Raw genomic sequence first — 27,387 nt, forward strand, 5'->3', positions numbered from 1 at the left:
AAGATGGTTAGGGGTTTAGATAGGGTCGACAGTGAGGATCTTTTTCCACGTATGGAGTCAGCTATTACAAGGGGGCATAGCTTTAAATTGAGGGGGGGTAGGTATAGGACAGATGTTAGGGATAGGTTCTTTACTCAGCGAGTCGTGAGTTCATGGAATGCCCTGCCAGTAGCAGTGGTGGACTCTCCCTCATTATGGGCATTTAAGCGGGCATTGGATAGGCATATGGAGGATAGTGGGCTAGTGTAGGTTAGGTGGGCTTGGATCGGCGCAACATCGAGGGCCGAAGGGCCTGTACTGCACTGTATTCTTCTATGTTCTATACAGTTCTTATGTGATGTCTTATTACAGATGATATATGTGAATATGATGGCGGCTTTGAATCGTATTTGCTTCCACACATCTAATTAATATTGACCTATTTTTTTGAGAATTAAATAGCCATATTTAACACACTGTGGCTTGGTAAAAGTTTGCTTTCATTAGAATTGATTAGATGTTTGGGTGTAAATAATTTTCTCTTTTAGTAGCGTAGGTATTTCACAAATCAAGTCATTATAAATACTTTCCAGCTTTGATGAAATGGCTACCAAGGATTTACCAGCAGTGATTGACTTCATCCTCCAAAAAACATCGCAACGACAGTTATATTATGTTGGTCATTCTCAGGGAACGACAATTGGTAAGTCAAGTAGCTACATTAGTAATCTGTCATCAGTACAGACCAGGAAATTGGTCTCATGGAAATTCACTCATTTGTTTCCACTCCACTATTATATACAAAGTTGTGCCAAAATGTTTTTCTCATCTTAATATCATGAATTTTGATATGATGTACTTCTAACATAAAATATCACTGTATAAAACTACGTTGTTCATGGCAGTAGACATGTAATAATGAGGAATAACATTGCTCCCTAGATGAGAATGTGTGCAAAGCCCCTTTTCATTATGACTAGATAAGAGAAAAATCATATTTGAGCCAGGGGGTAGCTAGTTACTCTGAGCTTTTGAAGGACAAGCAAGGAGCCTGGAGCTAATCATAAAATCAAGTATTTAAAGGAGATACATTTGGCACGCATTCAGGTGTTTGGTTTGTTGATTTGCAGTGAACTGAATTGTTTATCCTTGGATTTCAGATTTGGAAATGAAAGAGTTCTCCCTGAATTATATAAATGAATGTGAATTATGCATTAGAAGTTGGATGCTGAAGCATATTTTACACTTAACCCTCCTGATTACTTAAGAATTGTCTGACCTCTGGAGGTTGACAGCGTGCCCAATCTTTCTTGCATCCTGAACCACATCTTTCATTAAACCAGAACTTCATTTCAATATCACTGTTTCACTCCATGATTGGACAATGAGAATCAATTCTCAAAATGCACACTGCTGTCCTTAGTGCCTTCTCTGACAGTGCATAAATCAGGAAAGTACGGATTGTCCTTCCCACTATTCTCTGTCCGATTAGTTAACTTCTGAAGAATACCATTAAGATGGAATATATAATTATATAAGATTCATTAATTGAGCGCTCAATATTTGTTCATAATATTCTTGTTTTTAGATATCTTTTTATAGGACTTAGACATTCATCATTTTAAGCATACAAGTTTACTTGATAGACTTTGAATTTATGTTGATCTTGACAATCTTCAAGTGCTTGTTTGAAGTTATTAACATATAAATCACAATCTGTGTTCTTAACAGGCTTATGAGAAACCATATTGCTTGAAATCTTAAAAAGAAGTCCCTGTGCCACTTACTTGTACATTTAACATGATTTTTTAAAATTTGAATGAGAACAGTAATGTTTGCAATCTGTTTTCCTTTGTTTTCCTTATTCAGGTTTCATAGCCTTTTCTACAATGCCGGAGTTAGCAAAGAAGATTAAAGTCTTTTTTGGCTTGGCTCCTGTTGTAACAGTTAAATATTCTGTCAGTCCGCTTGTAAAACTTGGGCAACTTCCAGAGTTTTTGATCAGAGTAAGTTTTTTTTTTAATTTCACAAAAGATAGGGGAAAGTTGCAATCTGTTGTTGAGTTTAGGATACAACTTACAAGTTGTAGTAGACACTGAGACTTTCTGTGCCAGGGTACTGCAAAGGCAACAGGTAACACCTATCTGGAATAGGAGCAGTTGAGTAACACAGTGCCTAACTGTATTTCTTGCTGCTAAACAAATTCAGTGCGTTAAAATACAGTTCATTTAAAGCTGTCTACTAGAAATGGCCCCTACCTGATTTTTTTTTTAACCTGCAAAGAATCACAAAGCTATTGAATCTGATTATTTTTGTAAGGTATTAGCAGGTGGGTGAATTTGCAGTTGGGAAATCTAGAAGTGCTGATTTCCCTCTTGTCATGCTGAGCTTAACAGTAGTTTGTTTCAAATCTTTTCAACAGATTTCTAGCTCCAGCCAGTCAGATTGACAGCTTGACTGTGAACAGGAATACTTGTAGGGGAGCAGAGGAGAGAGAGAGAGAGAGATTGATCATGTGGTTATGGGAGAGTTGGCCATCAGAAGGTAGTCAGTATTTGTTTTAGGGGTCTGGGAAGAGGAGGAAGAGTGTGCACATTGGTGCCATGATCTGCCTATCCTAGGAGTCCCATTCTTAGGTTTGTAGAAGTTGAGTGTGTTGGCTGAAGGCTGGTCTCCCTAATACACAAACATGCCTCTTGGCAGGCATGAAGGGCTGGGCCCTTCAATTTGAGAAGTACAGCCTGCTAGTGTGAAATTAAAATTAAAAGTTTGAAATTAAAACATTAAACTATAGGCATGTGGCCTCCCTTGAAACGTTTTATTGATTGACCTGGTCTCAAAGGTTTAAAACTGCTCCTTACAGTTCCTCTTCTCCCCAACTGGTCTTGCAGTTCTCCCTCCTCCCTGTATCTTGTATGCCTCCCTCCTCTGTGTCTCAAGTCTGTCGTCTGATCACCCCCACCTCTGTCTCTTGACTTCTCCGCCACATCAAATTCCGACCCCAAATCCAAGCTTTATAGTCCCTTTCTTCCTCCTCACCTGCCCCGTTTGCAGACTGAATTCACTCCCTGCCCACAGCCTCCCTGCGGTGCCCCACTCTCACCAGCCTTGCTTCCCCACCCACACTCTCTTCTCCAGTGTCTCGGCTCTGCTTGCTCACAGCTGTTACTCTCCATTTCCAATGCTCCTCCAATCACGGGTGGCTTCCCATCCTGCAAATTTGCTCTTGTATGGTTTGTTATGAGCCTGTCAGCAGCAAACTTGAGACAATCCGTGTTGAAGGAGCAGCTGCTTGCAGATTCTAATTACTATGGCTATGAGAGCAACTTTTCTCTGGTTTTCTCCATGATTTAATTTTCCAGATGATTCTCTGCCACCATCTTTTTGGTCACTGCCATTCCCTGTACCAAAAAAAATTCCTTATCCTCAACCACAACAGCCACTGTCCCCCAGCATCTCATACTCAAAACCTTAAATCATTGTCCTCTCAATTAGCTAATGGGAGCAATGTATATTTTTGTTTACCAATCTGAGTCCATCATAATCTCCCACACCTTTATCAACTTCCCACAATCCCCTTTGCACCAAAAAAGACAGCTGTGGCTTCTCCAACCTAAGCTCATAGCTAATATCTTTTGAACCATTGTGATAGATTTACTGTGCAATCTCTCATGTTCCCTCATGTTATTTCTAAAGTGTGAAGATCAGAACTGTGTACATTACTCCAACTGGGGATCTAAGCATAATTTCTCTGCTTTTGTCCTCTCAGTCTCTCTCTATGTAAGCCAAATCCCATTTGTTCTGTGATTTTCCATCAAAGATCTGTACAAATGAACCTCCAGGATTGTTTTAATGATGCTTTTAAGAAGACCTATCTTTCTTACTAATTTACTAAATGATTGTTACTGTATTTATAAACAGTCACTTTCATCCATTAGTTATTGTAATACATTCATGCTCTGTATTTTTCAGGCTTTGTTTGGAAATAAGGAGTTCCTTCCACAAACTAAGGAAATAACATGGCTTGCTACACATATATGTAATCAATTTTTAATTGAAGAGCTTTGTGGCAATGTATTCTTCATAATAAGTGGATTCAATGAAAAGAATCTTAACAAGGTAAGAATCACAATTTTGAATGGTAAGAAGGTCCAAAGCGAAAGAGAAAAACAAACAGATATGCATATCAAAAAAGATTTCCACTGGTTTATTCAGGTTGGGTTGTTCTTTGAATATAACCACTGTTGCTTTCTGTTGTTTTTTGTAGTTACTGATTTGAAAGTCAGTTTTCAGCTGCCATCTGAAATTGCTTAAGATCAAAATTTGCAGAAGTGGTAGCAGGAGGGTTCAAAACTCGTTCAATCATGAAACATTTAAGTCAGCAGATGGTGCTATATTATCTGTCTTCTATTATTACACTCAAAGGCATCAAATGTCCCACATTAAGGTCTTTCTACAGTTACAATTTTTTAAAAAAAGTGTGTGGAGTACTTCCATAAAATACAGTTCCTTAATGTTTAAGGGAAGCATAGAACACAGGAGAAGAACTGAGGGGAAAATCTAGTTGTCAGGACCTGAAGGAATATTATTGCCAAATATGTTATCTGTCAATTGTATTGTTTAAATTTGCATTAGAGGTTTGGTATTTGTTGAATTTGATCTCCTCCACATTGAACCTATTTACAAATGCAGCCTTGGTGACCTTGACATTCCTAGGCGTGATTAGTTTAAGATTGCCTATCACTTGCACTCTTGCTGCAGTTTTGTTTGTCTATGCTGTAAAGCTTAATGCAAAGCCCTACTACAGTACCTTCCCTTCTGTGTGGTTTGCAGCTCTGGCCTAAATGTGCATGTGTATGTGTGTGTATGTGTGTTCAGGCTTCTGTACCTTCTCCCTGATGGTAGATGTTGTAGAAAAACATTACCAGAGTGGGATGGATCTTTAAGAATGCTGGCATCCTTTCCTTGACAGTTGGCCTGGTAGATGGATTCTATACATGGGAGGTTGGCCTTAGTGATTGACCAGGCTGATTTCACTACTCTCTGTAACCGTCTCCGATCTTGAATGCTACAGTTGCCACACCTGGTAGTGATAGACCAGACAGAATGCTCTCGATGGAGCACCTATAAAAGTTGGCATGGGTATTTGCTGTAATAAGCAGTGTTGGTGATATAGTATCATAATACTGTATCATACCATCATATAGTATGGTAGAGCAAGATTCCATTGACTCATTAAGTCCTTAGTAGCTCTTTGTGTGGCAGTCCAGTTAGTCCCATGTGCCTGCTCAATCCTCTAGCACTCCAAATTTATTTCCATCAAATGTCAGTCCAGTTTCCTATTGAAATTCCTTTTGATTAGGTGCCTGCACTTCCACCCCCTTTCCGAACAGCAATTCACAGGTTGTTGCCACTCTTACCCGCTATTTAAAAAGTTTCTAAACTTTTGGTTATTTGTTTTTGCAGTAAATAAGCATTTAAAAATTCCTAATGAAGGGCTTATCCCCAAAACTTCGACTCTTTTGCTCCTCGGATGCTGCCTGACCTGCTGGGCTTTTCCAGCACATTTTTCAACTCTGATTCTCCAGCATCTGCAGTCCTCACTTTTTCCTTTAAAAAAGATTACTTGTTTGTCGTGCAATAATTTTTTAACCCTATGCTTTGTATTGTGTTTCAGCATATCACGAGTGAAGTAAAACTGGTTTGGTATATGCTGGATATTTAATCCCAAACTACCTGACCAAAAGTATGATTGTTCATCTGTGTTTCACTCAATTTCTATCCTGGCAACTTGACTCCAAAAAAGATCCAAACTGACCTGAGTTTGAAAATTGATAAATAATTTAAACAAATGTTAGCCAATATTTTGGGATTTTGAACATTATCACGAAGATGGTCTCTTCACACCTTTTGTAACAATGTCTACTTCAGTTCAATAAATGTTGCAGTCCTCATCCATGAAGATATTAATTGAAGGCTTGATTGCTCTGACACTCCTGGCTGGCCTGCCATGTTCTACTTTCCATAAACTTGAAGTTATACAAAATTTTGTCCTGATTTTCATCAAATCTTATTCTTCTGTCACCCCTATGCTTGCTGACCTACATTAGTTCCTGTTAATTTATTGCCTCAATTTAAAATTCTCATCCTTCATTTCAAACCCTTCCATCTGTTACAACATGGGTAACCCCCCCCCGCTTAATTTAAACCAGCAACCCAGAAAAGATTTATCCCGTGCAGTAATCTGAAATTCGAGACACGAAGAACTATTTAAAGTAAAAATTAACAACTTTATTTCTTAAGGTATAACAGAGAATAATTAACTAACAACTATTTACACCTCTTCCTCTAACCTATCTTTTACTTTCCCTTCTATAATATTAGTCCAATAAAACCCCTGATTAATATTTACCAAAAATTCAAATTTCAAAACCAGGCAGCTGTCGAATCTTCCCTTTCAATCTTCCTCTGTAGAGTTTCTTAGGGATTTCTGATTCACAGGTCATTTTAGATAAGTACCTTTAAGAGAGCTGTGTTTCAGGCAGTCTGTACATGCTGGTGGCTTGGCAGTTCTCCTCCCAACTGTTCAATTTCTCCCAGTCTTATATCCTAAAGCATCGGATTGTATCATTGACTTTAATATTGTCAATATGCTAAATTCCAATTTGATTGGAGTTTGGTATTTTTGGAGTATAATTTAAACTGACTGGCCAAATTTGAATTTGTTTTTGTATCTACGCAACCAAATGTTACAATGTAACTTCTCCACTGTATGTGCCTCTGTAAGTCCTTCACTCTTGTAAAGGTACCGTACATTTCTACACCTTCATAATGTATCATCTCACCACACTCTACAACTGTAATCACTTGCATTGAGATATTGTATATATGTGATTTTAATCCCTAGAATATCCCCAGAGAATCCCCACCAATTCTCTCCATTGGTGTCCTTGCCTTCAGATGTTTGAGGCTGTATGTCCTGAAATTACCTCCCTAAATCTCTCCGACAGTCTTTACCTTACTTTCTCCTTTTAAGATGCCCCTTAAATCTTCCACTTTGATATCATATCTTGTTCCATAATGCACCGTGGAATATTTCCATCATATTAAAAGGTGTTATATAAACAGGTTGTTTTTGTTTTTATAACTTGAAATAGAAACATTTTGTGCGTTTTGTAGTCATGTTGAACATTAATGGATTAATTTTAAATATTTCAAATATGTTTACAGAGCAGAATACCAGTCTATTCAGCACATTGTCCTGCTGGAACCTCCGTACAAAACATTATTCACTGGAGTCAGGTAGAGCCTCTATGGGTCATCAACACTTTTATTTAATACACTTACCACTATATTGGAGATATAAAATGGAGATTTTCTGTAAAAGCATGCGGTAATGGTGTATGACAGTTAATGTGGCAAGTATTTAAGGACACGTTTCATATTTGTGCACTTCTAACTAATTGAGTTGAAATTAATCTTTTGATTTGCCATTGTTTTTCAGGCTGTGAAAGGAGGACGTTTTCAGGCTTTTGACTGGGGTTCTACTTCAAAAGATTTGGCACATTATAATCAGGTATGATATAGGAAACTACTAAGAAAAGTTTGTGTTTAAATATGCTTCATATTGCACATCCTTCGAATTAATTCTGGTCACTCAGTTATTCTGAATGAAAATTCAGTAAAGCTATTGAGAGATAAAACAATTCTATTGCAGTTTAGATTAGATTAGATTAGATTCCCTACAATGTGAAAACAGGCCCTTTGGCCCAACTAATACACACCGACCCTCCGAAGAGTAACCCACCCAGACCCACTTCCCTCTGACTAATGCACCTAACACTATGGGGGCAGTTTAGCATAGCCAATTCACCTGACCTGCACATCTTTGGAATGTGGGAGGAAACCTACACAGACACTGGGAGAACGTGCAAACTCCACACAGACAGTCACCCAAGGCTGAAATTGAACCTGGGACCCTGGTGCTGTGAGGCAGCAGTGCTAACCACTGAGCCACAATGCTGCCCCTAGTTTAGTTTTATTCTCTGTGGTGAATATGTTGATAAATGAGAAACAACTATACTGGGAGGATAATTAAAAACTTGTCATTGTTATGGAAAAAGAAATTCCCTTTTGCTAAATAGGTTTGTTTTGATTTCTACTGTTTTACAAGGGCTGGATAAGATGTTCTGTGGGGAAAGAAAATAATATCAGGTTATTAATTTGCACTGTGTACTTTGTACTAAAGCATTGGGAAGGAGAGGGGAGAGATAACAATAGTGCAAGTGTGGGAGTGGAAGGATACTGCTTGACGCAAAACTATCCATGGAATTTGAAGAATAACAGCCATTCCACCTTTTAAGTATTTATTTCACAAAGCGTTAGAAGTAGCTTTCTGATCGTGAAGATTATTTGCTGAGTCAAACATTCTACTGTGCTATAAATATTTAAGCCTCTGATAGACTTCAATATCATACTTTGAATCACGTCTAATTTTCTCTTCCTGAACTCTTCAATTATGCTACTCTTCCCAATCTTCTTTACGCTCCATGACTTTAATGTTCTTTTTCGTATTCCATATTTTTGATGTCATCTTAGTGAAGACCAGTAATTCTTTTGTTAGCTGAGTTCTGAGGCTGCCTTTGCTACTGCAGAAATTGCCTGTGGAAAAAGTGTTTTTTGTTTCTTGTAGAAATCTTGCCTTTTCATCAGCTTTCCACTTGATGGACTCTTGCTCTCACCATTCTAGTCAAGAAGTAAAATTCCTTGTCACCTGCTCCACAGCTGAAACTCCTCCAACAATGCACAAAAACTACTCTCTTCCACCTTCCTGACCACACCTAAACTTTCACTCTGGGGTTACTCCAAATCCAAGGCTCTAAAGTGGAGTCACTGTCGACTTACCTGAAGAGCATTAACATGTATCTAAACACACTTGAATTTAATATCTATTGAGATTGACAAGAGATGTGGATTCGGAAGTATTGACTCTGCCCACTGGCTGATGCCACTTGCTCGGTTTACTTCACTTCATACCTGAGATTTTTTGGATGGTAGCCTGTTTTCAGTTTCAACGCAAGAATATTCTTGGGATAAACCGTACATGCTGTTCCCCCAGAAATGTAGATTAAGAACTAACTGCAGTAATAAACAAGTATCTAAGCTTAATGCAGAAATTAATTTTCTTTTCTTTTTTTTGCTCAGACAAAGCCACCTTTATACTACTTGAAATCAATGCCTATCCCTACTGCTCTCTGGTCTGGAGGAAACGATTGGCTAGCTGATCCCCAAGATGTAAACTATATATTGAAACATCTGCCCAATGTTGTTTACCACAAGCAAATCCCTGATTGGGAGCACTTGGATTTCATCTGGGGTCTGGACGCTCCACAGCGCATGTACTATGACATGATTAGTCTCATGAGAAAGTATCAGTGAGTAGGAGATGGTCTGCAATAATCTATTTTAAAACTGGAGTTAATGGACACTTCTCTTATGAGTTGCTTTTCTTTTTATCCTTCCCTTTATTGCTGCATTATATGGATCATAGATGGTCTTAAACGATTCTTAATAAGAGATAATACATTTAGAATTATTAAAGTTTTAATAGTTTGTTGCCCAGATTGTGCCTGAGTTCTGTCTTTAAGAAGTGTCTAATCTCATACCCGGAAACTCCGAACCCACAGTCATATTGCTGTGGCCAAATAGCAAGCTGAGGCCTAATTCTTCTTTATGAGCAGGATGAAAAATGTGGAGTGGGCCTGGTCAAAATAAAATTAATGGAGACTTTGGAACTTATGCCCATCTCCTCTTCCTAATTATTGGACTTTTGAGATCAGAGAATTAATGTTTTACAAAATTTCTTTGACTTGATCATTGTCTAAATTGCCAGGGTGCTGCACATGAAAGCCTGCTAGCTATCCTTCTATGCATTTGGATAAAGCCATATTTCTTCCAGTTTTATTGCTGTTCCCTATAATGCCTGTTTGAATCCCTATAATGCTTGTTTGAACCAGTGATTTTTTTTTTTACTGGTGTTCATTTATGGTATTTGGGAGCAACAACGCAAGACGGTACAAGTTCCTTGAAAAGGCCCTAATGTTAGCAGCATTTATGGCACATAGCTCCTTTTCAAATGCAGAATTGAAAGAACATTTTCTGCTGTTCACACATCAAACTTTCAGCTATATTTTGCTACATGGAACAATTGTGAGAACTTGGTATTATTTTGATTGTGAAGTTGCTCGTTAAATCTGGTTGGGGGGAAAAAAAAGTTGATTTCTGAACATTAAGTTCCAAATCTGTTTACTATAAATTAAAAGCCACTTGCCTGAGACAGTCTGCACCTCTTAATTCAAAGTCACTTGACATAGGAACTTTAATTTTCCAAAAAAAAGTTTTTGAATTATTGGGAGTAGATTGTAGCATCATTCATTCAATGCTGCTGACCAAATACTTGTTCTGCCTCAGACTCTGAACATCAGCCTCTGATATGAAAATATGAATTGTACAATATTGAGAGGCCCTGTGATTATGGAAAGTACTAAATCATGTAAACCAGCATTCTCAGGAAATTAAATTGTTTGAAGTCATTTGGTGATTCAGGGTAAATTTTGAATGTATTTTAATAACACCACTTGAATTCATATCTCAGGATCGATTTTTCACGTGTGGCCAATTAGAATAATCAGATCAACATTTTTAATGAAAATTAGCCTGACATTTCAGAAAAGATCTGATTAGTTGAGGTGCTAGTAATTCTATAAACAATTTAATTTTAGTTAACAATGCTGTACAATCATATGTTTGTACACTGACCTGATGATCACTGGCTTCCAGAAAAAGACTCAGACTTTCAGCTGATATTACATGTTAAAGATTGACAACTTGGTTTTTCATACAAGTGCATTTGCAGTAGCCTGAATTCTGGCATTGATGGGAAAATTAAAATGGAACACAACTGAACTAGCTTATGTTAGTAAACCAGTTCATAATGGGTAACTTCACATAATATTTTAGTAAAATAGCAGTAATGATCAAGGCATTGATACTGTAATAAAGGTGAATAAAGCTGGTTTGGATAGCAAGTGTTGTGTTTGAGTGATGCAAGTGCCTTTTTTTTTGAAAATATATGTCTCAAAGCATAATAGAACACTGCTGATTTAAACAACAAATGATTAAACTTGTATGCATATCATTTTGCTAACCTTTAATACCATGTCACAGTTTTGTCTTGCTCTTCCAGATGGAGCAACATCAATAAAGTGAATGAAATTCCGACAAATCAATACTTGATTTTTAGTCATTTCAACTTTCACCATATTTTTGTATATATTTATTGAAGAAAACATTTTTCACTTTTTTACAAAAACACAACCAAAAAAAGTACAGAATAATTAATATACTATTGTTATATTACAGTAACATCAACAATAAACTGCCTACAATTATTTAAACCAAGTTAGCACAAGCTCAAATTAAATAAAATAACATAGTCTTGTAGATAGTCATTTAATTTAAATTACACTACGTTGTACTATATTACATTACTCCATTCGTTGCACCTCCATCGAGGCTCCTGCCCATGGGAGCAACAGTGATTATACCTGTGTTAACCTGATCCCCACCCCGCCCCCCCCAACAAACCCCAGATTCCTGGATCGCCATATACGACCTTCGTGACTATATAAGGCTCTAATCAATACCGCTGACAGATCCATGTCTATAATATCTAGAAAGGGCTGCCATGTCCTATAAAATTGCTCTCTTCCAATGTTCACCATACTTGTCAGGTAATCCTGAGGGACATGCTCCATCACAAGTCTATGCCACCCTGCAAGACCTAGAGGGTTGTCTGCGAGGCCTCCACATCAAGCCATATTGACTTCAAATCATTATGCACCCATTCGCCTACACATGACAACAGGGTGCATAGCTGGTATCTCGTCAAATCTGGGAGGTTCCCCCCACCCAATATCCTGTGGAAGTTGCAACTAGGTAAATTTAATTAAAGGGCACCTACAGCACCAAATAAATGATCCAAGCCATCCTACAAACCTCTGCAGCACCTGTTTGGGTAATAACAACAGGACCATCCTCCTAGGATAAAACAACTAAGGAAGAACACTCATTTTAATCAAGGCTATACAGCCTAACCATGATATGGGTAGTCCCTTCCATTACTGCAAGTCCTGTTTTATCCTCTCAAACAGCTGCACAAAGTTAGCTCCATACAGTGGCCAGAAGCAAGGGATAATACAAATTCTGTGACCATCTAAAAGGAAACTCTATTCCTATCTCCAGCTTCTGTACCTCCACCAATGCCACAGCATAGGCATGACTTCTGATTTTGAGAGATTTATCTTGTATCCCAAATAGCTACCTAATTAATTTTTTGTATTAGTGGGGGTATGGACTTTTTGGGTTTGCTAAAAACAAAAGGACATTGTCCGCATAGAGAGTGATTATGTATTCCCTAACTCCCACCTTCAGTGCCATTATTTCAGGGTCTTTTCGGATAGCCTCTGCCAGTGGTTCAAATACCAAGATAAACAGTAGCGGCGATAGGGGACGTCCCTGTTGGCTGCACCTCCCCAGACCAAAATTGCCCCATTTAACTCCATTTGTGATAACTGCCACCTTGGGGTCTTTACATGACACTGCTATCCACCTGTAAAAGCCACCTCCCAGACCAAAACGATCCAGAACAGCAAAGAAATATGACCATTACACCTGATCAAAAGTCTTTTCTGCATCCAGAGAGACCACTAAGCCTGGAATCGTTCTCAGTTACACATTTGCACCATATTCAAAACCCGCCTGATATTATTGGAGGAGCTGTGGCTGTTGGTAAAACCAGTCTGTTCCTCTTTTATAATAACGGGCAGAGCCTTTGATAGAATTTTAAAATCCACATTCAACAGTGATATGGGTCTAATATGATGTACAGTCCTTGGGGTCTTCCCCTTTCTTTAAGATAAGGGAGATATTAGCCTCCCTAAGAGAGTGCGGAAGACAGTCCTGGCTATATGAATTACTATATATCCCCAGCAGTGGTTCAGTTAATATGTGTATGAACTCCTTGTAAAATTCGCTCGGGAATCCATCTGGACTGGGTGCCTTACCACCTTGGAGTTGCCTTACTGCCTGCTGCATCTCCTGTACTGTCAGAGGTGCTTTTAAAAGGGAGGCCTAATTGGCATTTATGCTGGGGAGGTCCAAGTTTTCAAAGAAGTATTCCATTCTCGCACCTCCATCCCATCAGGCCTCTGACCAATATAACTCTGCAAGGAACTTGGAATCTGGCATTGATTTTACTCAGTTCATGAGTGACTTTACCAGTTCTCTCCCTGGTAGACACAATGAACTATGGAGCACTTTTTTTCTACCTGGCTTATCCCCATATTCAAACAGCCTTTGCAAAGGAGACCCCACTGTTCATCTCTTGTGTGAGCAGTGAGTCCAGAGCAGCCCGCAGAGCTGTGACTCATTGCAATTTGACTACAGATGGTCTGGTATAATATGGTAATTCGGCTACCTTCAGCCAGGCTTCGAGTATCCGCTGCTGCTCTCCTCTCTGCCTCCTTGTTGCAGAGTATGAAATAATCGTACCCCTTAAGAATGCTTTGGTGGTTTCCCAGAGCACTGACGGATTGCTGGCCATACCCCGATTGATGTCCCAATAAACCCTGAGCTCCTTTGTGAAATACTGTACAAAGTTGTCATCCTTCAACAGAAACAGATCCATGTGCCAGTGCTGTGTGCCTATTCCACTACCTTTGGTCTTAACATACAAATATACTGCCGCATGGTCCAAAATATTTCTGCTCCCAATTCTGTAGGTGAACATCAAGTCCAAATAAACTGACAGAACAAAGAGCTCCTCACACAAGTCCACTAAGTGCCTAGACTGCCGAGGTATACTTGACAGCCCACTTGGCATCCTGTCAACCCCAGGGTCCATGAGACAATTAAAGCCCCCTCCTAAAATCATACGGCACACTCCAAGAGCCATTAATCTAGAGAATGCATCAACTATAAATTTGTGTGCGCCAGGGAATAGTAATTGTTCAGGATGCCATGCTCTTCTCAGTGTATCAGCACCTTGAGAATGATGAACCATCCATGCTCATCCTTGATTTGATCTGTCACCTGAAATGGGAAGTTCTTTCATACCAGTATGGCCACTCCTCTGGAGAGGAGAAAGTGAGGTCTGCAGAAGCTGGAGATCAGAGATGGAAATGTGTTGCTGGAAAAGCGCAGCAGGTCAGGCAGCATCTAGGGAACAGGAGAATCGCGTTTCGGGCATTAGCTCCTGAAGAAGGGCTAATGCCCGAAACGTCGATTCTCCTGTTCCCTAGATGCTGCCTGACCTGCTGCGCTTTTCCAGCAACACATTTCCATCTCTGGCCACTCCTCTGCTTTTGGAGTTAAAGGAGGAAAATAATACCCTATTGTATTCCCCCTGCTATAACTTCAGATGCTTTCTATCAGTCAAATGTGTCTCTTGCACATCATCAAGCCTTTCTTTCCTAAGATTTGATAGCACCTTTTCCTTTTAATGGGGGAATGGCTCCCCTTTATATTCCAGGTGCACCACTTGAACAGATCACTAGCCCATGACTGCACACTACAGCCTGCAGTCCCCGAGAGGAAGAAGCCCATTCAGTGTGCTACGAGTGGAGAAAAAATAGACTTTATCAAATCTAAAGACTATTCCTACCAACTTCCACCATATTTAATATCAAAACATAGAAATAAGTCTCAAATACTGAAGACAGTCCACGTTTATTTAGAAGCTAAAACAAATTACTGGAAAAAGCTCAGCAGGTCTGGCAGCATCTGTGGAGAGAAATCCTTTGAACAACATTTCAAGTTGAGTGACTCTTCCCAAGTTTATTTGGGATGGGGTCTGTAATTTACATTGCAGCATATCCCAATAGGTATGACCAGTGAATTGTCAGGATTGAACTTTAAGTTTGAAATTTAGCTAATCAACAAATTCATGTGGCTCTTATAGATCTGGTCCCTTGGCTCAAATTTAGAGATGGACCTGACCGTCATACCGAGTGTTGGCACAAAGTGACAACAAAGGTACTTGGAAATATTTTAACAACTGTCTAGGGGCGGCATGGTGGTTAGCACTGCTGCCTCACAGCGCCAGAGACCCGGGTTCAATTCCCACCTTAAGGCAACTGTCTGTGTGGAGTTTGTACATTCTCCCTGTGTCTGCATGGGTTCCCTCCGGCTGCTCTGGTTTTCTCCCACAGACCAAAAATGTGCAGGTTAGGTGAATTGGTTATGCTAAATTGCCCATAGTATTAGGTGAAAGGGTAAATGTAGGGGAATGGGTCTAGGTGAGTTGCTCGTCGGAGGGTCAGTGTGGACTTGTTGGGCCGAAGGGCCTGTTTCCACACTAAGTAATCTAATCTACGTTTATGTTGCTTCAAAAATGCAAAGATGGTAAACTACATCTATTAAGAGCAGGCAATGTAATGGAGCATCAATGTCCAACTTGTAAGCAAGCTTAATTAGAAATTCGACACTTCAGCAACTGTTCTCAAAAAAATGGGGATCATTGCAAAATGTTGTTCAGAAATTATTGTAATAGTACAAATGTAAGTGATTGAAGTTTACATTTTAACAGTCATATCCTACTCAGGAATGTTTATTGGTATTGAGGAAGGACCTGATAGACCTACCAAATGTCAGTTCCTGGGTCCGAGCAGTGTTGGAATACGAGAGTTGTTCAATGCCAGGGAGTAGAGCTATCACAAGGTTCAGAGTGGACTGGGAAATACTTTTCAACCAACAAAATCTAGTCATTGCATAGCAAGATCCCGCAAACAAAAATCCAACAATTTTGATAAACACCAGTTGACGGACAAAGAGTAGGCAGTTGACTTTTTCAGCTCTTCCGGTCCACATACTGCAATGACCATTGCATCCTTTAAGGGGGCCGCTGAGGCTTCAGTTTAACCTCTCATTAAAAGGTAGCCAAAATCACTCTCAAGGCATTGAAGTCTCAGCCTAGGTTTGGTACTGGAATCTATCATTGCACAGTGTCATCCTTGGCTCAGAGTTAAATGGTGTAAAGTCACACATCAATTCATAAAGGATATATTAAAGCATCATTTATTTGCGACATACAAATAAGCATACTTCGATTCCAGAACATTATGATTCCTTCTGTAGCATAGCAACAATCTGTGGAAACTTTAGGCGTGTAGCAATATCCAGAGGTGTTTCTCCATTCTAAAAAAAAATACAGTAAGTAATACTCCATTATATGCTTTACAGTTTAATTTCAAAACTAGAGAAGCTGTAAATGCTTGTTTAATTCAAGTAGTTATTTTATAATGTTTTGTAAATTAATAGGCACATAGTGAAGGGAATGCAATTTTATGAGTTTCATTAGCCATTGCAAAAGATATGGAGTGAAATCACAATTGGAGTTGTGATGTGAAAGTACAACCTGTTTTCTAAACTGCACTGGCCGAGCACCAACCTTTTGTAAAGTTAGTGCAATGTGCCTCTTTAATCACCTACCTAACAAGTGAAATCTAGAGAGAATAAAATTGAATTTTGAAGCAGCTATTGGAATCCTCTTCATTCCATCCAATGGCTGATGTTAAATTTCTGTGCAAAACAATCTTGGTACTAACATGTAGAATGGTAGGATCTTAAAAATGTTACATTCACATTTTCTTCCCTTCAAACATAAAGTGATATTGAAGTGAATTTAAAGCACACATGGGAAAAATGTCTCATGTTCAGACGTTGCTCAATCTCTACTTAAATTACTAATGGACTGCAGCAATTCAACACCATCTTCAAGGGCAACGGGGGCCACACAATAAACACTGGCCAGCCAGCGATACTCATATCTCATGAGTGAATTTAAAAAATCCAAGGTTAATATAACCTCTTAGTAACTGGCACAATAAATAAAATTGATCTCAGACAATAACATACAATGCAGAAATATTTCATAGAAACCTTTCCGGTTCAAAGGCCATAATTTAAAAGACCTGTGAGTATCATTTAGAGTCCAATTTGATATTGAGGAGTAAGTTTCAAAGCATCCAGCTTATTAGATGTCCCCCAAGAGATTAGACCATCACAGCAAGTTGTTGAACGGCAGCAGCTTTTCCCAATTCAAGGGTTACTTTTTTTAAAACAAAATCAAATCTGGTTATTGCATTATATATTACTGTACAGTATCTTAAGGGTCAATTAGTATTGTTTGAGGTATATCAAATTCTTGTGCCCACTACAGAAGTTTAAGCACTGAGACACATGTATTCAGCATTAATTTCATCTGTACCAAACTGTTTAAAATTTTAATTAGACAGTCACATCTTTATACTTACAGAAAGATCACTTGCTTTATACCAGTACAAAAATCAAGATAGAGAGTGATGAGGCTGCCATAAAAAAAATCTTAAGTTATCCTTTTCTATCAAGAGTGGAAACAGGATTTGGGTCACTGTCCCTGTTATTCTTTTTGGATGCCATTTCTCAGGTCAGTGGTTGGACTGAAACAGTGGTGAAGGTAATATCAGGTTTAAGGGACTTACCGGGGCAGAGGTCAGGAGTAAACCATTTATCTCAGCTTATTCTTCCTTCTAAGTAGATCGTAGCTGATTCGTACCTCTACTCCAAATATTCCACCTTTGCTCAATCTCTAAACAACCTTTCTTAACAAAACATCTTGATTTAAAAAGGAGGGGCATTTTATATGGAGATTTAGTAATTTAAAAAAAAAGATCTGGGAGTAGACTTCTAAACAAACATACACAACTGTAGCTATCCTTCAATGAAATCAGATTGTGCACGATTAAATTGACGCTGTTAAGATTATTATTTTCAAATGTCTTTGCAAATTTGTCTAAGATTTAGAATTTTATACATTATATTGTTGAGAAAAGCTGTAACTGCAGTAAAATCTACACTTGCAGCACCCTATTAACGGGAATCTAATATTCTCTCCCCAGTCTGGCATCACGGATTCTGTATGAAATGCTGATGTAATTAGTCAGAAGTGTTATAAAGAAACCAGCTGAAGGTTGAAATATTTTTGTCTTCACGGTGGAGAGGCTATAAGCCTCCATAAATTGGATAATGTATCAAGGCATGTTTTTGTCTGATTGCTGTTATTACCATGAACTCCAATGCATCACTGACATTTGAGATTTATTTGTATCATCCTATTCTAGTGTGCCAGTTAATGTAGATCTTATTGTATTAAACTAAAAATAATTATAAAAGATCTGACAAAGGCCTAGCTGTTTAAAAATCCAATATGATAGCGTAAAATTATCAACAAAACCTTTAATATCGAATATAATCACCTGTCATTGAGTAATTTCACAGCACCTTAATATGGAACAACATTGTTCACAGAAAACAGCAATTATTTTTCAATAGATATCAATGTTATCACACAAGTTGGCTAATCCTAAACGGAGGTGGCTACAAGTACCAGTAGCAACCTTTCAGTCTGAGCACAAGTAGGGTGGTTAAGAAGCCGTGTAGAATGTTTGCCTTCATTGCTCTGACCTTTGAATATAGGAGTTGGGGCATTATGTTGAGGTTGTAACGGACATTGGTGAGGCCTTTTCTGGAGTTGTCTGTGCAGTTCTGCTCACCCCATTACAGAAAGGATATTCTTAAGCTGGAGAGAGTTCATAAGCGATTTACCAGGATGTTGCCAGGAATGGAGGGGTTAAGTTATCAGGAGAGGCTGAGACTTCTTCACTGGAGTGTAGGAGGTTGAGTGGTGACCTTCCAGAGGTTTATAAAAATCATGAAGGGCACAGATAAGGTGAATGACAGGTGTCTTTTCCCTAGAGTGCAAGATGTCAAAACTAGGGGACATATTTTTAAGCTGAGAGGAGAAAGATTTAGAAAGATATGAGGGCAATTTTTTTTAACACTGATTCATGTTGGAATGGAGTTCCAGAGGAAGAAGTGGTAGTTGTGGGTACAGTTTCAAAGTTTAAACAACATTTAGATCAGAGCTTAAAAATGTATTGCTGGAAAAGCGCAGCAGGTCAAAGGAACAAGAGAATCGACGTTTCGGGCATAATTCCTTCTTCAGCATCTCCTTCTTCTGATCTCCAGCATCTGCTGTCCTCACGTTCTCCTAACATTTAGATCAGTACATGGATAAGAAAGGTTTGGAGGGATATGGGCTGAGCACAGGCAGGTGAGACTAGTTTGGTTTGGGACTATGGTCAACATGGACTGCTTGAACCAAAGGGTCTGTTTCTGAGCTGTATGACTCTAAGTACATTAATCATGGGCATCTAAACGATAACACTGATCACAGTGAGACAGAGAGATATAGCATGCTGAACATTCAAGGAAACCAAAGTAACAGTTCAAGGAAGGTTCACTAGACACACTCGAAGTGTAGCAGCTGTTGAGAGCAGATTTGAGCTGTATTCATTGGAGTTTAAGGAAAAAGAAGTGATGTTGTTCAAACAAAAGGATTCTGCAGGGCTGGACAGGCTGATGCTGAGAAAATGTTTCCTCGTGTGGAGGAAAGCTAGAACGAGGTGGCTTTATCTTAAACCGAGAAGCCCATTTCTTAAAAAAAAAAGATCAAATTTCTTTTCTCAGAGGGTAATTAGTTTTTGAAATACTCTTCCACAGTCAACAGCCATTGACTGTATTAAAGGCTGAGATTTTTTTTTATTGAGAAAGGACCTGATAGGTAAAGGGGTCAGGTAGAAAAATGGGAGTTAAAGCCACAACTAGATCATGGCAGAGGGACACAATGACTGCAAAATAGTTTGCTCATATTTCTTATGCACAATTACAAATAATGCAAACCTTAGGATGAAACAATTTCCATCCCAAAGTTTTGTAAGAAGCTGGTGCAAACATCTGCAAAGTTCTCTAAATTCGGAAACATTATAATGTAAAGTTGCAAATAGCACTTTAAGAAAGCAGAGAGTGATAACGCTTAGAAGCAAGCACTACCAGGTCTAACACTTATTTATAGGGATAAATCCAAGCATATAGTGAGTGAACATCTTAGATTTTCAGTTGATCAGGAACAGCCAGCATCATTTTATAAAGGATAGGTTATACTTGATGAACATAATTGAACATTTTGGTGAGGTAGCGGAACTAATTGATAAGGGAATGTCTCTTGATGTTCTTTATATGGCAGTCCAAAAGACATTTTATTACAAAAAAAAGGGGAAATGCAGACCCTGGAAATTAGAAACAAACAAAAAAGAGAATTAAGGAGAGATCACTGGACCTGAAACATTAACTCTGCTTTCTCTCCACAAATGATGCCAGACCTGCTGGGTTTTTCCCAGACATTTAATAAAGTTCCTTAAAACTGTTAGTTACATTTGAAGTTCTTGGAATTGAAGACTAATCAATAATTTGGTAAAGGAAAAATGGAAAGACAGACAGTGTGGATATATATTCTTAATTAAAGAATGTGAGAAGGTGTTAACCCAAAGGGATCCGTGTTGTGGTCTCAACTGTTGGCTCCCTGTCCCATCATCTACATTTGCCAATTACACAAAGGTACGGTTCACTGTACATGGAATATAGACATCATGTAAAACTACAAAAAAATGATAATAAATTTAAGTGAATGGGCAAAATTGTGATAAAAGGATATTTTGTACTCTGGACCAAAAAAAAAGGGAGTGCTTTCTAAATAGTGAAAAAAACAGTAGTAGGCATCTAAAGATTTTTGCAGCTCAAATACTTCAGTAATGTCTCAAAATATAACAAAATGAAGGGCTAGTGGAATGCTGGGCTTTATATATTATAGATGCCTCGTACACAAGGGGTTAGAAGTTGTACTTTAACTATACAAAGCCCTAATTCAACCATACTTCGAATGAATAAATTGGCCATGGAGGAAGTGTGATTTGGATATCCTGAATGATATTTAGATTCTGAATTTAAATGATGAGGAGAGATTACACAAATTCTTGTATTCTCTGGAATTTAAGGACAAGGAGTAACTTGACTGAAGTTTGCTATTGGGGGGAACTGAATGGGATAGAGGGAAATTGCTTCTGCTGTAAGGAAGACTTTAAAATGAGAACAGTTCTGAAAAGAGGTCTCCACAGATATTGCCAGATCTGCTGAGTATTTCCGTCATGTTCTTCATTTCAGATTTGCAGTGTTTAGCTTTTGCTTATCTTAATCACCATAGGTTTGAAGGCTATCTTCATCATTACACTCTAACACAATATCCAAAACAAACTTGATAATATTGTATTCCAGAAAAAAACAGAAGGATTCTCTGCTCAGATGTGTCCTTCAGAGAAGTTATAATGTAGCACAGTAATGACTTTTCTGATCCAAAATGAACAGTGGGAAATACTATATTGTAATTAACCGTGAAAATCTTTACCTTATTAGCAATAGATGTATCTGCATTTGCTCGAGCAAGAATAGACACAATCCTTTTACTCTTCATTTGACAGGCATAATGAAGTGCTGAATTACCTTTCTGTAACAAGATTTAAACTCAGTTATACATGTACACTAATCTATAGCAGCTAAGTCAGACCAAAGCACTGCCAATTCTCAGCAGAATGACAATGTAGCAGAGCCACGTTTAGCTGAAAAATCACACCATTGTATCTTTGGGTGAAGCAGTGAATCACTGGGTGAGAAAATAAAGGACAAGAAATGATAGGCAAGAATTTTTTGAAAAAAAGTAGCAGAGGTGAGAAGCTTGAATAACTAAAGCTTTCCTTTTTTTTCCTTGTTAAAGGTCAATAAAATTTTTGATGTCTTGTTTGGCACCCGTTGTATTTTATATATTTGCTTTGACCTGAGGAACTTTAAACAATGCACAAATATCTACTTCCACTTGAGGGCACTATTCAGTTTAAAATGGTTTATAGAAATGTTACATCAGGTCCTTAATGAGGTTCAACAAACACAGTTGGTGTGTGTTAGGCCAGGGACAAACGTTTGGGTGAGCTGCAAGTTTATGGAAAATGAGTACACAATGGGGGTCAGAATGAAATCACTGGGACCACTGAGTCTAAAAAGGTATTAAAAGAAATAAATGATGACTTCAGCATAGATGGGCTAAGGTAGTCTCAGAAATCAGAAACAAGGGCTGGAAGGAGTTGATTTTAGTAAAGGAACAGAGGATTTAGGATCAATCAAATCAGGGCAATTGTCTAATTTTGCCAAGGAAGCTGTAGACCTCTTGGTGACTAATTCCTGTCACATAAAAAGGCACCTTCTGACAAACACCAAAATGTCATTGTTAAGCATCAATTTAAGCTTTCTAGCAGTCACTGAAGTAAGCACCTCATTGATAACAAGGCATGTTTTACAAGAAGAAAACAATTGCAGAGTTCTAGTGAAACACCAGGAGAATGGGGCTAATTAGATGGTTATTTCCAGGGGCTAGCACAACACAACGGACTGAATGATTACTTGCAACATGATTCTTAAAAAAACATATTGTTGAGACTTAACTGGTGTATTTTCCATGCAAAAATTAAACACTTGTAATCATCCACTGAAACTTACATCATCAGTTGCATTTATATCCACTTTAGCATTCAACAACATCTTGATCAATGCTTCATTCCGACTCTTCTTTGATTCCTATGGAACAAGTTTACAAGGCTTATAAAGATGAACTACATGAAAAATTAATATACATCTTGGCCTGTTCACACTCAACAATCAATTGCAAGAAAGAACTAATACTGATTGCACCTTACTGCCCCTTATTGCATACAAAATACTTAAAAGTTATGCAAATAAATGTAGCAGATATTTTGCACAGTGAGCAACAAGATGGACTCCATCAGGTTCAGTTGCAAGATGAATACTCGGGTAGGACACCAGAATTCCTGCCCTTCTATGAAAAGTTGCACAAGATCCTTTTGCATCTACTCAAGCCACCAGAACAGAGACTGAAGAGCATGTTTGACATGTAACTGAACCACGAGACCTGATCGTTCCCTCACTGCTCTGCTGTAGTTACAATATTGTCTGACGTTGGAAAATTATGTAAGTGGTCAGAATCAGCTGCAGTGTGCATCTTTCCAGTACATATTTCTGGTGTGGCAGCCTCCCAGCCCACTGAAAGTCAGAAATCCTTAGATATTACAGGAGTAGAGCCTGAATATTCTGACTCCAAGCCAAGAGTATAATGTAACCTCAAGCTGTGCAACCCTCTTCAAGAAGAGTGAAGCAACACACTGTTCTTGTAGACAATATGTGGCTAAGTTCAATATTAACTTGACTTACCATATTTAATTAGTTGAAATACCACAAGGCAAATTACACAGCAAAGGTAATTGCTAAAATAAACTCATTCAAAAATCTTCCTGTTCTTTGAGGTTTGTATTTTTTCCTGTGCCTGAGGCCTTGTGGGCGAACTAAAGTCATGTCCCAATTTTCAAAAGGGAAAATAAATTAGATTTTTTCTGGGAAAGTCAATCTTAATTGGAATTACTACTGCAAAGAGATCTGTAATTCTATCAAGCAAATGTATGGAGACCTAGAGATCCCATCTTATCTAAGTTTCACTGTTTGAGAGAGATTCTGCTGCAAATATCAACAGCATTTCACTACTGAGGTTTGATAGCATCTGTACATATATTTCTTTTCAAACAAATAGTACCTAATTACTAATCACCAGAACAAATATTGCATCAACCATGGGTGTATCCTCTAATAGCGTCCATTGAAATAGGAGATGAGCATTGATAGGTAAAACGATTTGCTTTATTATTCCACAGAGATTTGATAGTGAATGTGCGCAAATGGAATTGCTGCAATGTTTTTTTCCTAACTATTAGGTCCAAGCTTGGTTGTCAGAGTACTGGAGAAATTCCAGGGAGTCTTATTGGACTCAAAACACCAACAGATATTATCAGACCTGAGTTTATCCAGCAATTTCTGTTTCTATTCCAGATTTCCATCATCTGTAGTTTGTGCCTTCAGTAATATAGTCTTAACATTCAGTATCCCCGGGTCACCTGAATGTCCACCTGCATGCATGGGAGATCCAATCATAGACAGCTAATGGGATATTTGAGGCTTTGGATTGTTGAGAGATGCGTCTTTTTTAAGGCTAGGGCTGCACGTACTCAAAAGCTGGACAGTTTTGCTTCTTTGCTCCGTAGTCGTTCCTGCATACCTTTGCATCACTGATTCAATCCCACATGGATGGTGTTAAGCTAACCCTGACACTTATTCTGGTTATAGTGATCCCAGCAAATAGGCTGAGGCTAAATTTCTGCCCACATGGCAGCACCTGTAAACACAGCTGAGCTGAGGCAGATACTGTACTCCAAGCCAAAGACTTTCTGGTGGAAAGGATATCGTTATTGAAGCTGAAAATGTGTTGCTGGAAAAGCGCAGCAGGTCAGGCAGCATCCAAGGAGCAGGAGAATCGACGTTTCGGGCATGAGCTCTTCTTCAGGAATGCTATCGTTATGGAAGTCAAGATACATCTGCATCAAGGCCTTTCATTATCAGTGGTTGAGATGCTGCTCGGTTCAAGGCAAAGTTTCAATAACTAAGCTGGTAATATTTCTTATAAGCCTCCATTCTATTCAATATCTATGACCACCAACACTGTTTCTCAGAGCTTAGAGCCCAGTTAGTTACCACCATTCCCCTCTCACTTTGAGTGTGAATTAGAATTGACATCTCTAATTCCCATCAGCCATCGAATGTGATTATACATCATCCGAATGATTTCTCAGTTACTTGTGTTATATGTTCAGATCACCTGGTGCAACTTTAGAAAGTGACTCACAGTTCATGAGGATCGCCATCATCTTAAGATTAGTCAATATGCTATGAAAGGTCAACAACCTTACTACACCACGCCCTAAGTTCCCCAACGTATATCGTGGAAATCGCAACCTATGTTGACCTGACGTATAGGTCATGTCTTTTTCTTGGTCTTAAAAATCATGTATTTGTCCAAACTCCAGGTATAAAAGTCAACTCTTTTTTCAGCCATGACTGGCTATATTCACATTATTAGACAGCCTCAACTTTCTACACCACCAATGCATGTTTTCCACATCTTCTAGCTGACTGTAAGGGATCATGATTCGGAGATGCCGGTGTTGGACTGGGGTGTACAAAGTTAAAAATCACACAACACCAGGTTATAGTCCAACAGGTTTAATTGGAAGCACACTAGCTTTTGGAGCGACGCTCCTTCATCAGGTGATTGTGGGGATCATGCAAGTGATAAGGGCAGTGTTGTGAAGATTCACAGAAGCTTAAAGACACACGCCTACAGAGCAGACCACACATAACAAATGACAGAAAGCTGACCATCCACATCCAGTCCATCAGTTCAGGGTTATAATGGCTGTATCAGCCAGCACCAAATTTTTAAAAGAAGGACTTTTTGAGGCTTCAAATTCAACTATATGCTGACATCTTTGGTATTCTGCTTGGAAAATGGATAGTACATAACAGCAGTGAAGCATAGTGTCACTGGAAGTTACGCTAGCTTTTGTATCCCCTGTTAATTCAGTTAAACCAGTAATAACTTTTAAATTAACAATACTATATTTGCAGTCAGAAAGCCCTCACACTTACCATTATAATGTAGCCCAAAAGCAGAACAGGCATCAAGATAATGATCAGCAAGTAATCCAGAAAGGAGAATTTCCTCTTGACAGCATAATGTAAACATGTTCGTTCCTTCTTCAAAATTAAGGAAAATAAAAATTATTTACTTAAAAATACTGATAATCTAGAATGCAAGTATCCCCGTTTCTAGTTTAATATTTTTATCAACTATTTAACCTCTCCTTACATCAGGCTGTGGGATAATTAAATCCAGTGTAACAACAGCAAATGTGAATGAGGAGGTCAGATAAAGGTTGTTACGTGAGCAGTATCAATGCTCAAGGTAGGCTGACTGTATGTCTCTACAAAGTAAACAGGACTTGTGAAGGGGAGGGTGAATCAAGGGTGAATCAAAGCTTATAGAGTGCAAGGAACAGGAGGATGCAGTCTGGAAAAGGGCAGAACAAAGAGGGAGAGTTGAAAGCACAGTCATGGGATAGGACTTTTAAATAAGAAAGGTCCTTTTAAAATCAGGGACGGAAGTGACAAGGTGGAGGGATTTGGACAAGTGTTTCCGCAGAGCAAGGAATGTGGCTTCTTTAAGAGGTTTCAAAGATCGAACAAATCTGAGCACAGATTAGCCACCTGACTTCAGCATATAGAAACTGCAGCTGGCCAGCTGCAAGGGTAGGGCACCAATGATTTGCAAATTTAATTTCACACTTGTTTATGGGGGCATTATTCAATTTCAAGTCTGTCAGATTAGGGTGGCTTTGGACTACCTTTATAATTGAGAGCAAAATGTCAGAATGAATATATTCATGTGTTGTGTTCTGAAATCTGCCTGTCAATAAGTTTGGATGGCTCCTCCATTAAAGGTTAAATGGGGTGAGGTGGGGTGGGGTGTGGAAGGGGTCAGGATCATCTTATTGGGATGACATTGTAAGACTCTTAGTGTTGCGTAAAGGTCTGAATGTATGTGTTGACTATGGGTAGACCATTAGTCTTCAAGTCTCAAAAGGAATGTCAGATTTTATAAACAATTTCATTCTAATCTGTCTAAGTCCGAGAGAGAATGGAGTTAGACATTCCTTAGAAGTTAATTGATCAGCATTCCTACATGGATATGAGACCCATGTGATTGGTAGACCATAAGATATAGGAGCAGAATAAGGCCATTCTGTGCACGAACTCTGCACCACCATTCGAACCATGGCTGATGTATTTCTCAACCCCATTCTCCTGCCTTCTCCCCAATCACCTTACTAAGCAATGATCTATCACTGTCTGAAATACACTCAAAGAACTGGCCTCCACATTTCTCTGCAACAATGAGTTCCACAGATCAACCACCCTTTGGTTTGAAGAAATTGCTCATCTCAGTTTTAAAGGATCATCAATTCACACTAAGGTTGTGCCCTTGAGTCCTAGTCTCTCTTACTAGTAGAAAGATCTTCTCCACATCCACTCCATTCAGGCCTCTTAATATTCTGTAAGTTTCAATGAGATTCTCCCTTCATCCTTTTAAAATCCATTGAGTCCACACCCAGAGTTCTCAACCGTTCTTGATATGAAAAGCCCTTCATCTCTGCGATCATTCTTGTAAACCTCCTCTGGACCCACTCCAACACCAGCACATCCTTCCTTAGATACAGGGCCCAAAACTGCACTCTACATTCCAAATGCAATCTGATTAGAGCCTTATCCATCCTCAGCAATATGTATCTGCTTTTGTATTCTAGCCCTCTTGAAATGAATGCTAACATTGCATTTGCCTTTCAACCTCCGACTGAACCTACATGTTAACAGTAAGAGAATCCTGAACTAAGACTACCAAGTCCCTTT

The 27,387-nt window shown here is 38.7% G+C and overlaps 2 protein-coding genes across 5 annotated transcripts in view; one reads left to right on the forward strand and one right to left on the reverse strand.

Moving 5' to 3' along the window:
• The window catches only part of lipf (lipase, gastric), a 47,545-nt gene extending 36,278 nt beyond the window's left edge, over nt 1–11,267 (forward strand). For both annotated transcript variants that reach the window (XM_043712403.1, XM_043712404.1), the window contains 6 exons: nt 573–682; nt 1,849–1,985; nt 3,952–4,098; nt 7,210–7,281; nt 7,484–7,555; nt 9,184–11,267. In XM_043712403.1, coding sequence (XP_043568338.1) covers nt 573–682; nt 1,849–1,985; nt 3,952–4,098; nt 7,210–7,281; nt 7,484–7,555; nt 9,184–9,417 — 772 coding nt within the window. In that variant the 3' untranslated portion in view covers nt 9,418–11,267. The remainder of the gene's footprint in view (nt 1–572; nt 683–1,848; nt 1,986–3,951; nt 4,099–7,209; nt 7,282–7,483; nt 7,556–9,183) is intronic.
• A 4,830-nt stretch (nt 11,268–16,097) lies between these two features.
• Nucleotides 16,098–27,387, reverse strand: part of ankrd22 (ankyrin repeat domain 22) — a 40,430-nt gene continuing 29,140 nt past the window's right edge. For 2 of the 3 annotated variants that reach the window (XM_043712406.1, XM_043712408.1), the window contains exons 3-6: nt 25,570–25,677; nt 22,519–22,596; nt 21,377–21,475; nt 16,098–16,233 (exon numbers count right to left, since the gene is read on the reverse strand). In XM_043712406.1, coding sequence (XP_043568341.1) covers nt 16,156–16,233; nt 21,377–21,475; nt 22,519–22,596; nt 25,570–25,677 — 363 coding nt within the window. In that variant the 3' untranslated portion in view covers nt 16,098–16,155. The remainder of the gene's footprint in view (nt 16,234–21,376; nt 21,476–22,518; nt 22,597–25,569; nt 25,678–27,387) is intronic. The other variant, XM_043712407.1, reaches the window with a different exon arrangement.

The sequence above is a fragment of the Chiloscyllium plagiosum genome, chromosome 22, assembly GCF_004010195.1.
Source record: "Chiloscyllium plagiosum isolate BGI_BamShark_2017 chromosome 22, ASM401019v2, whole genome shotgun sequence".
In the NCBI taxonomy this organism is placed as follows: Eukaryota; Metazoa; Chordata; class Chondrichthyes; order Orectolobiformes; family Hemiscylliidae; genus Chiloscyllium; species Chiloscyllium plagiosum.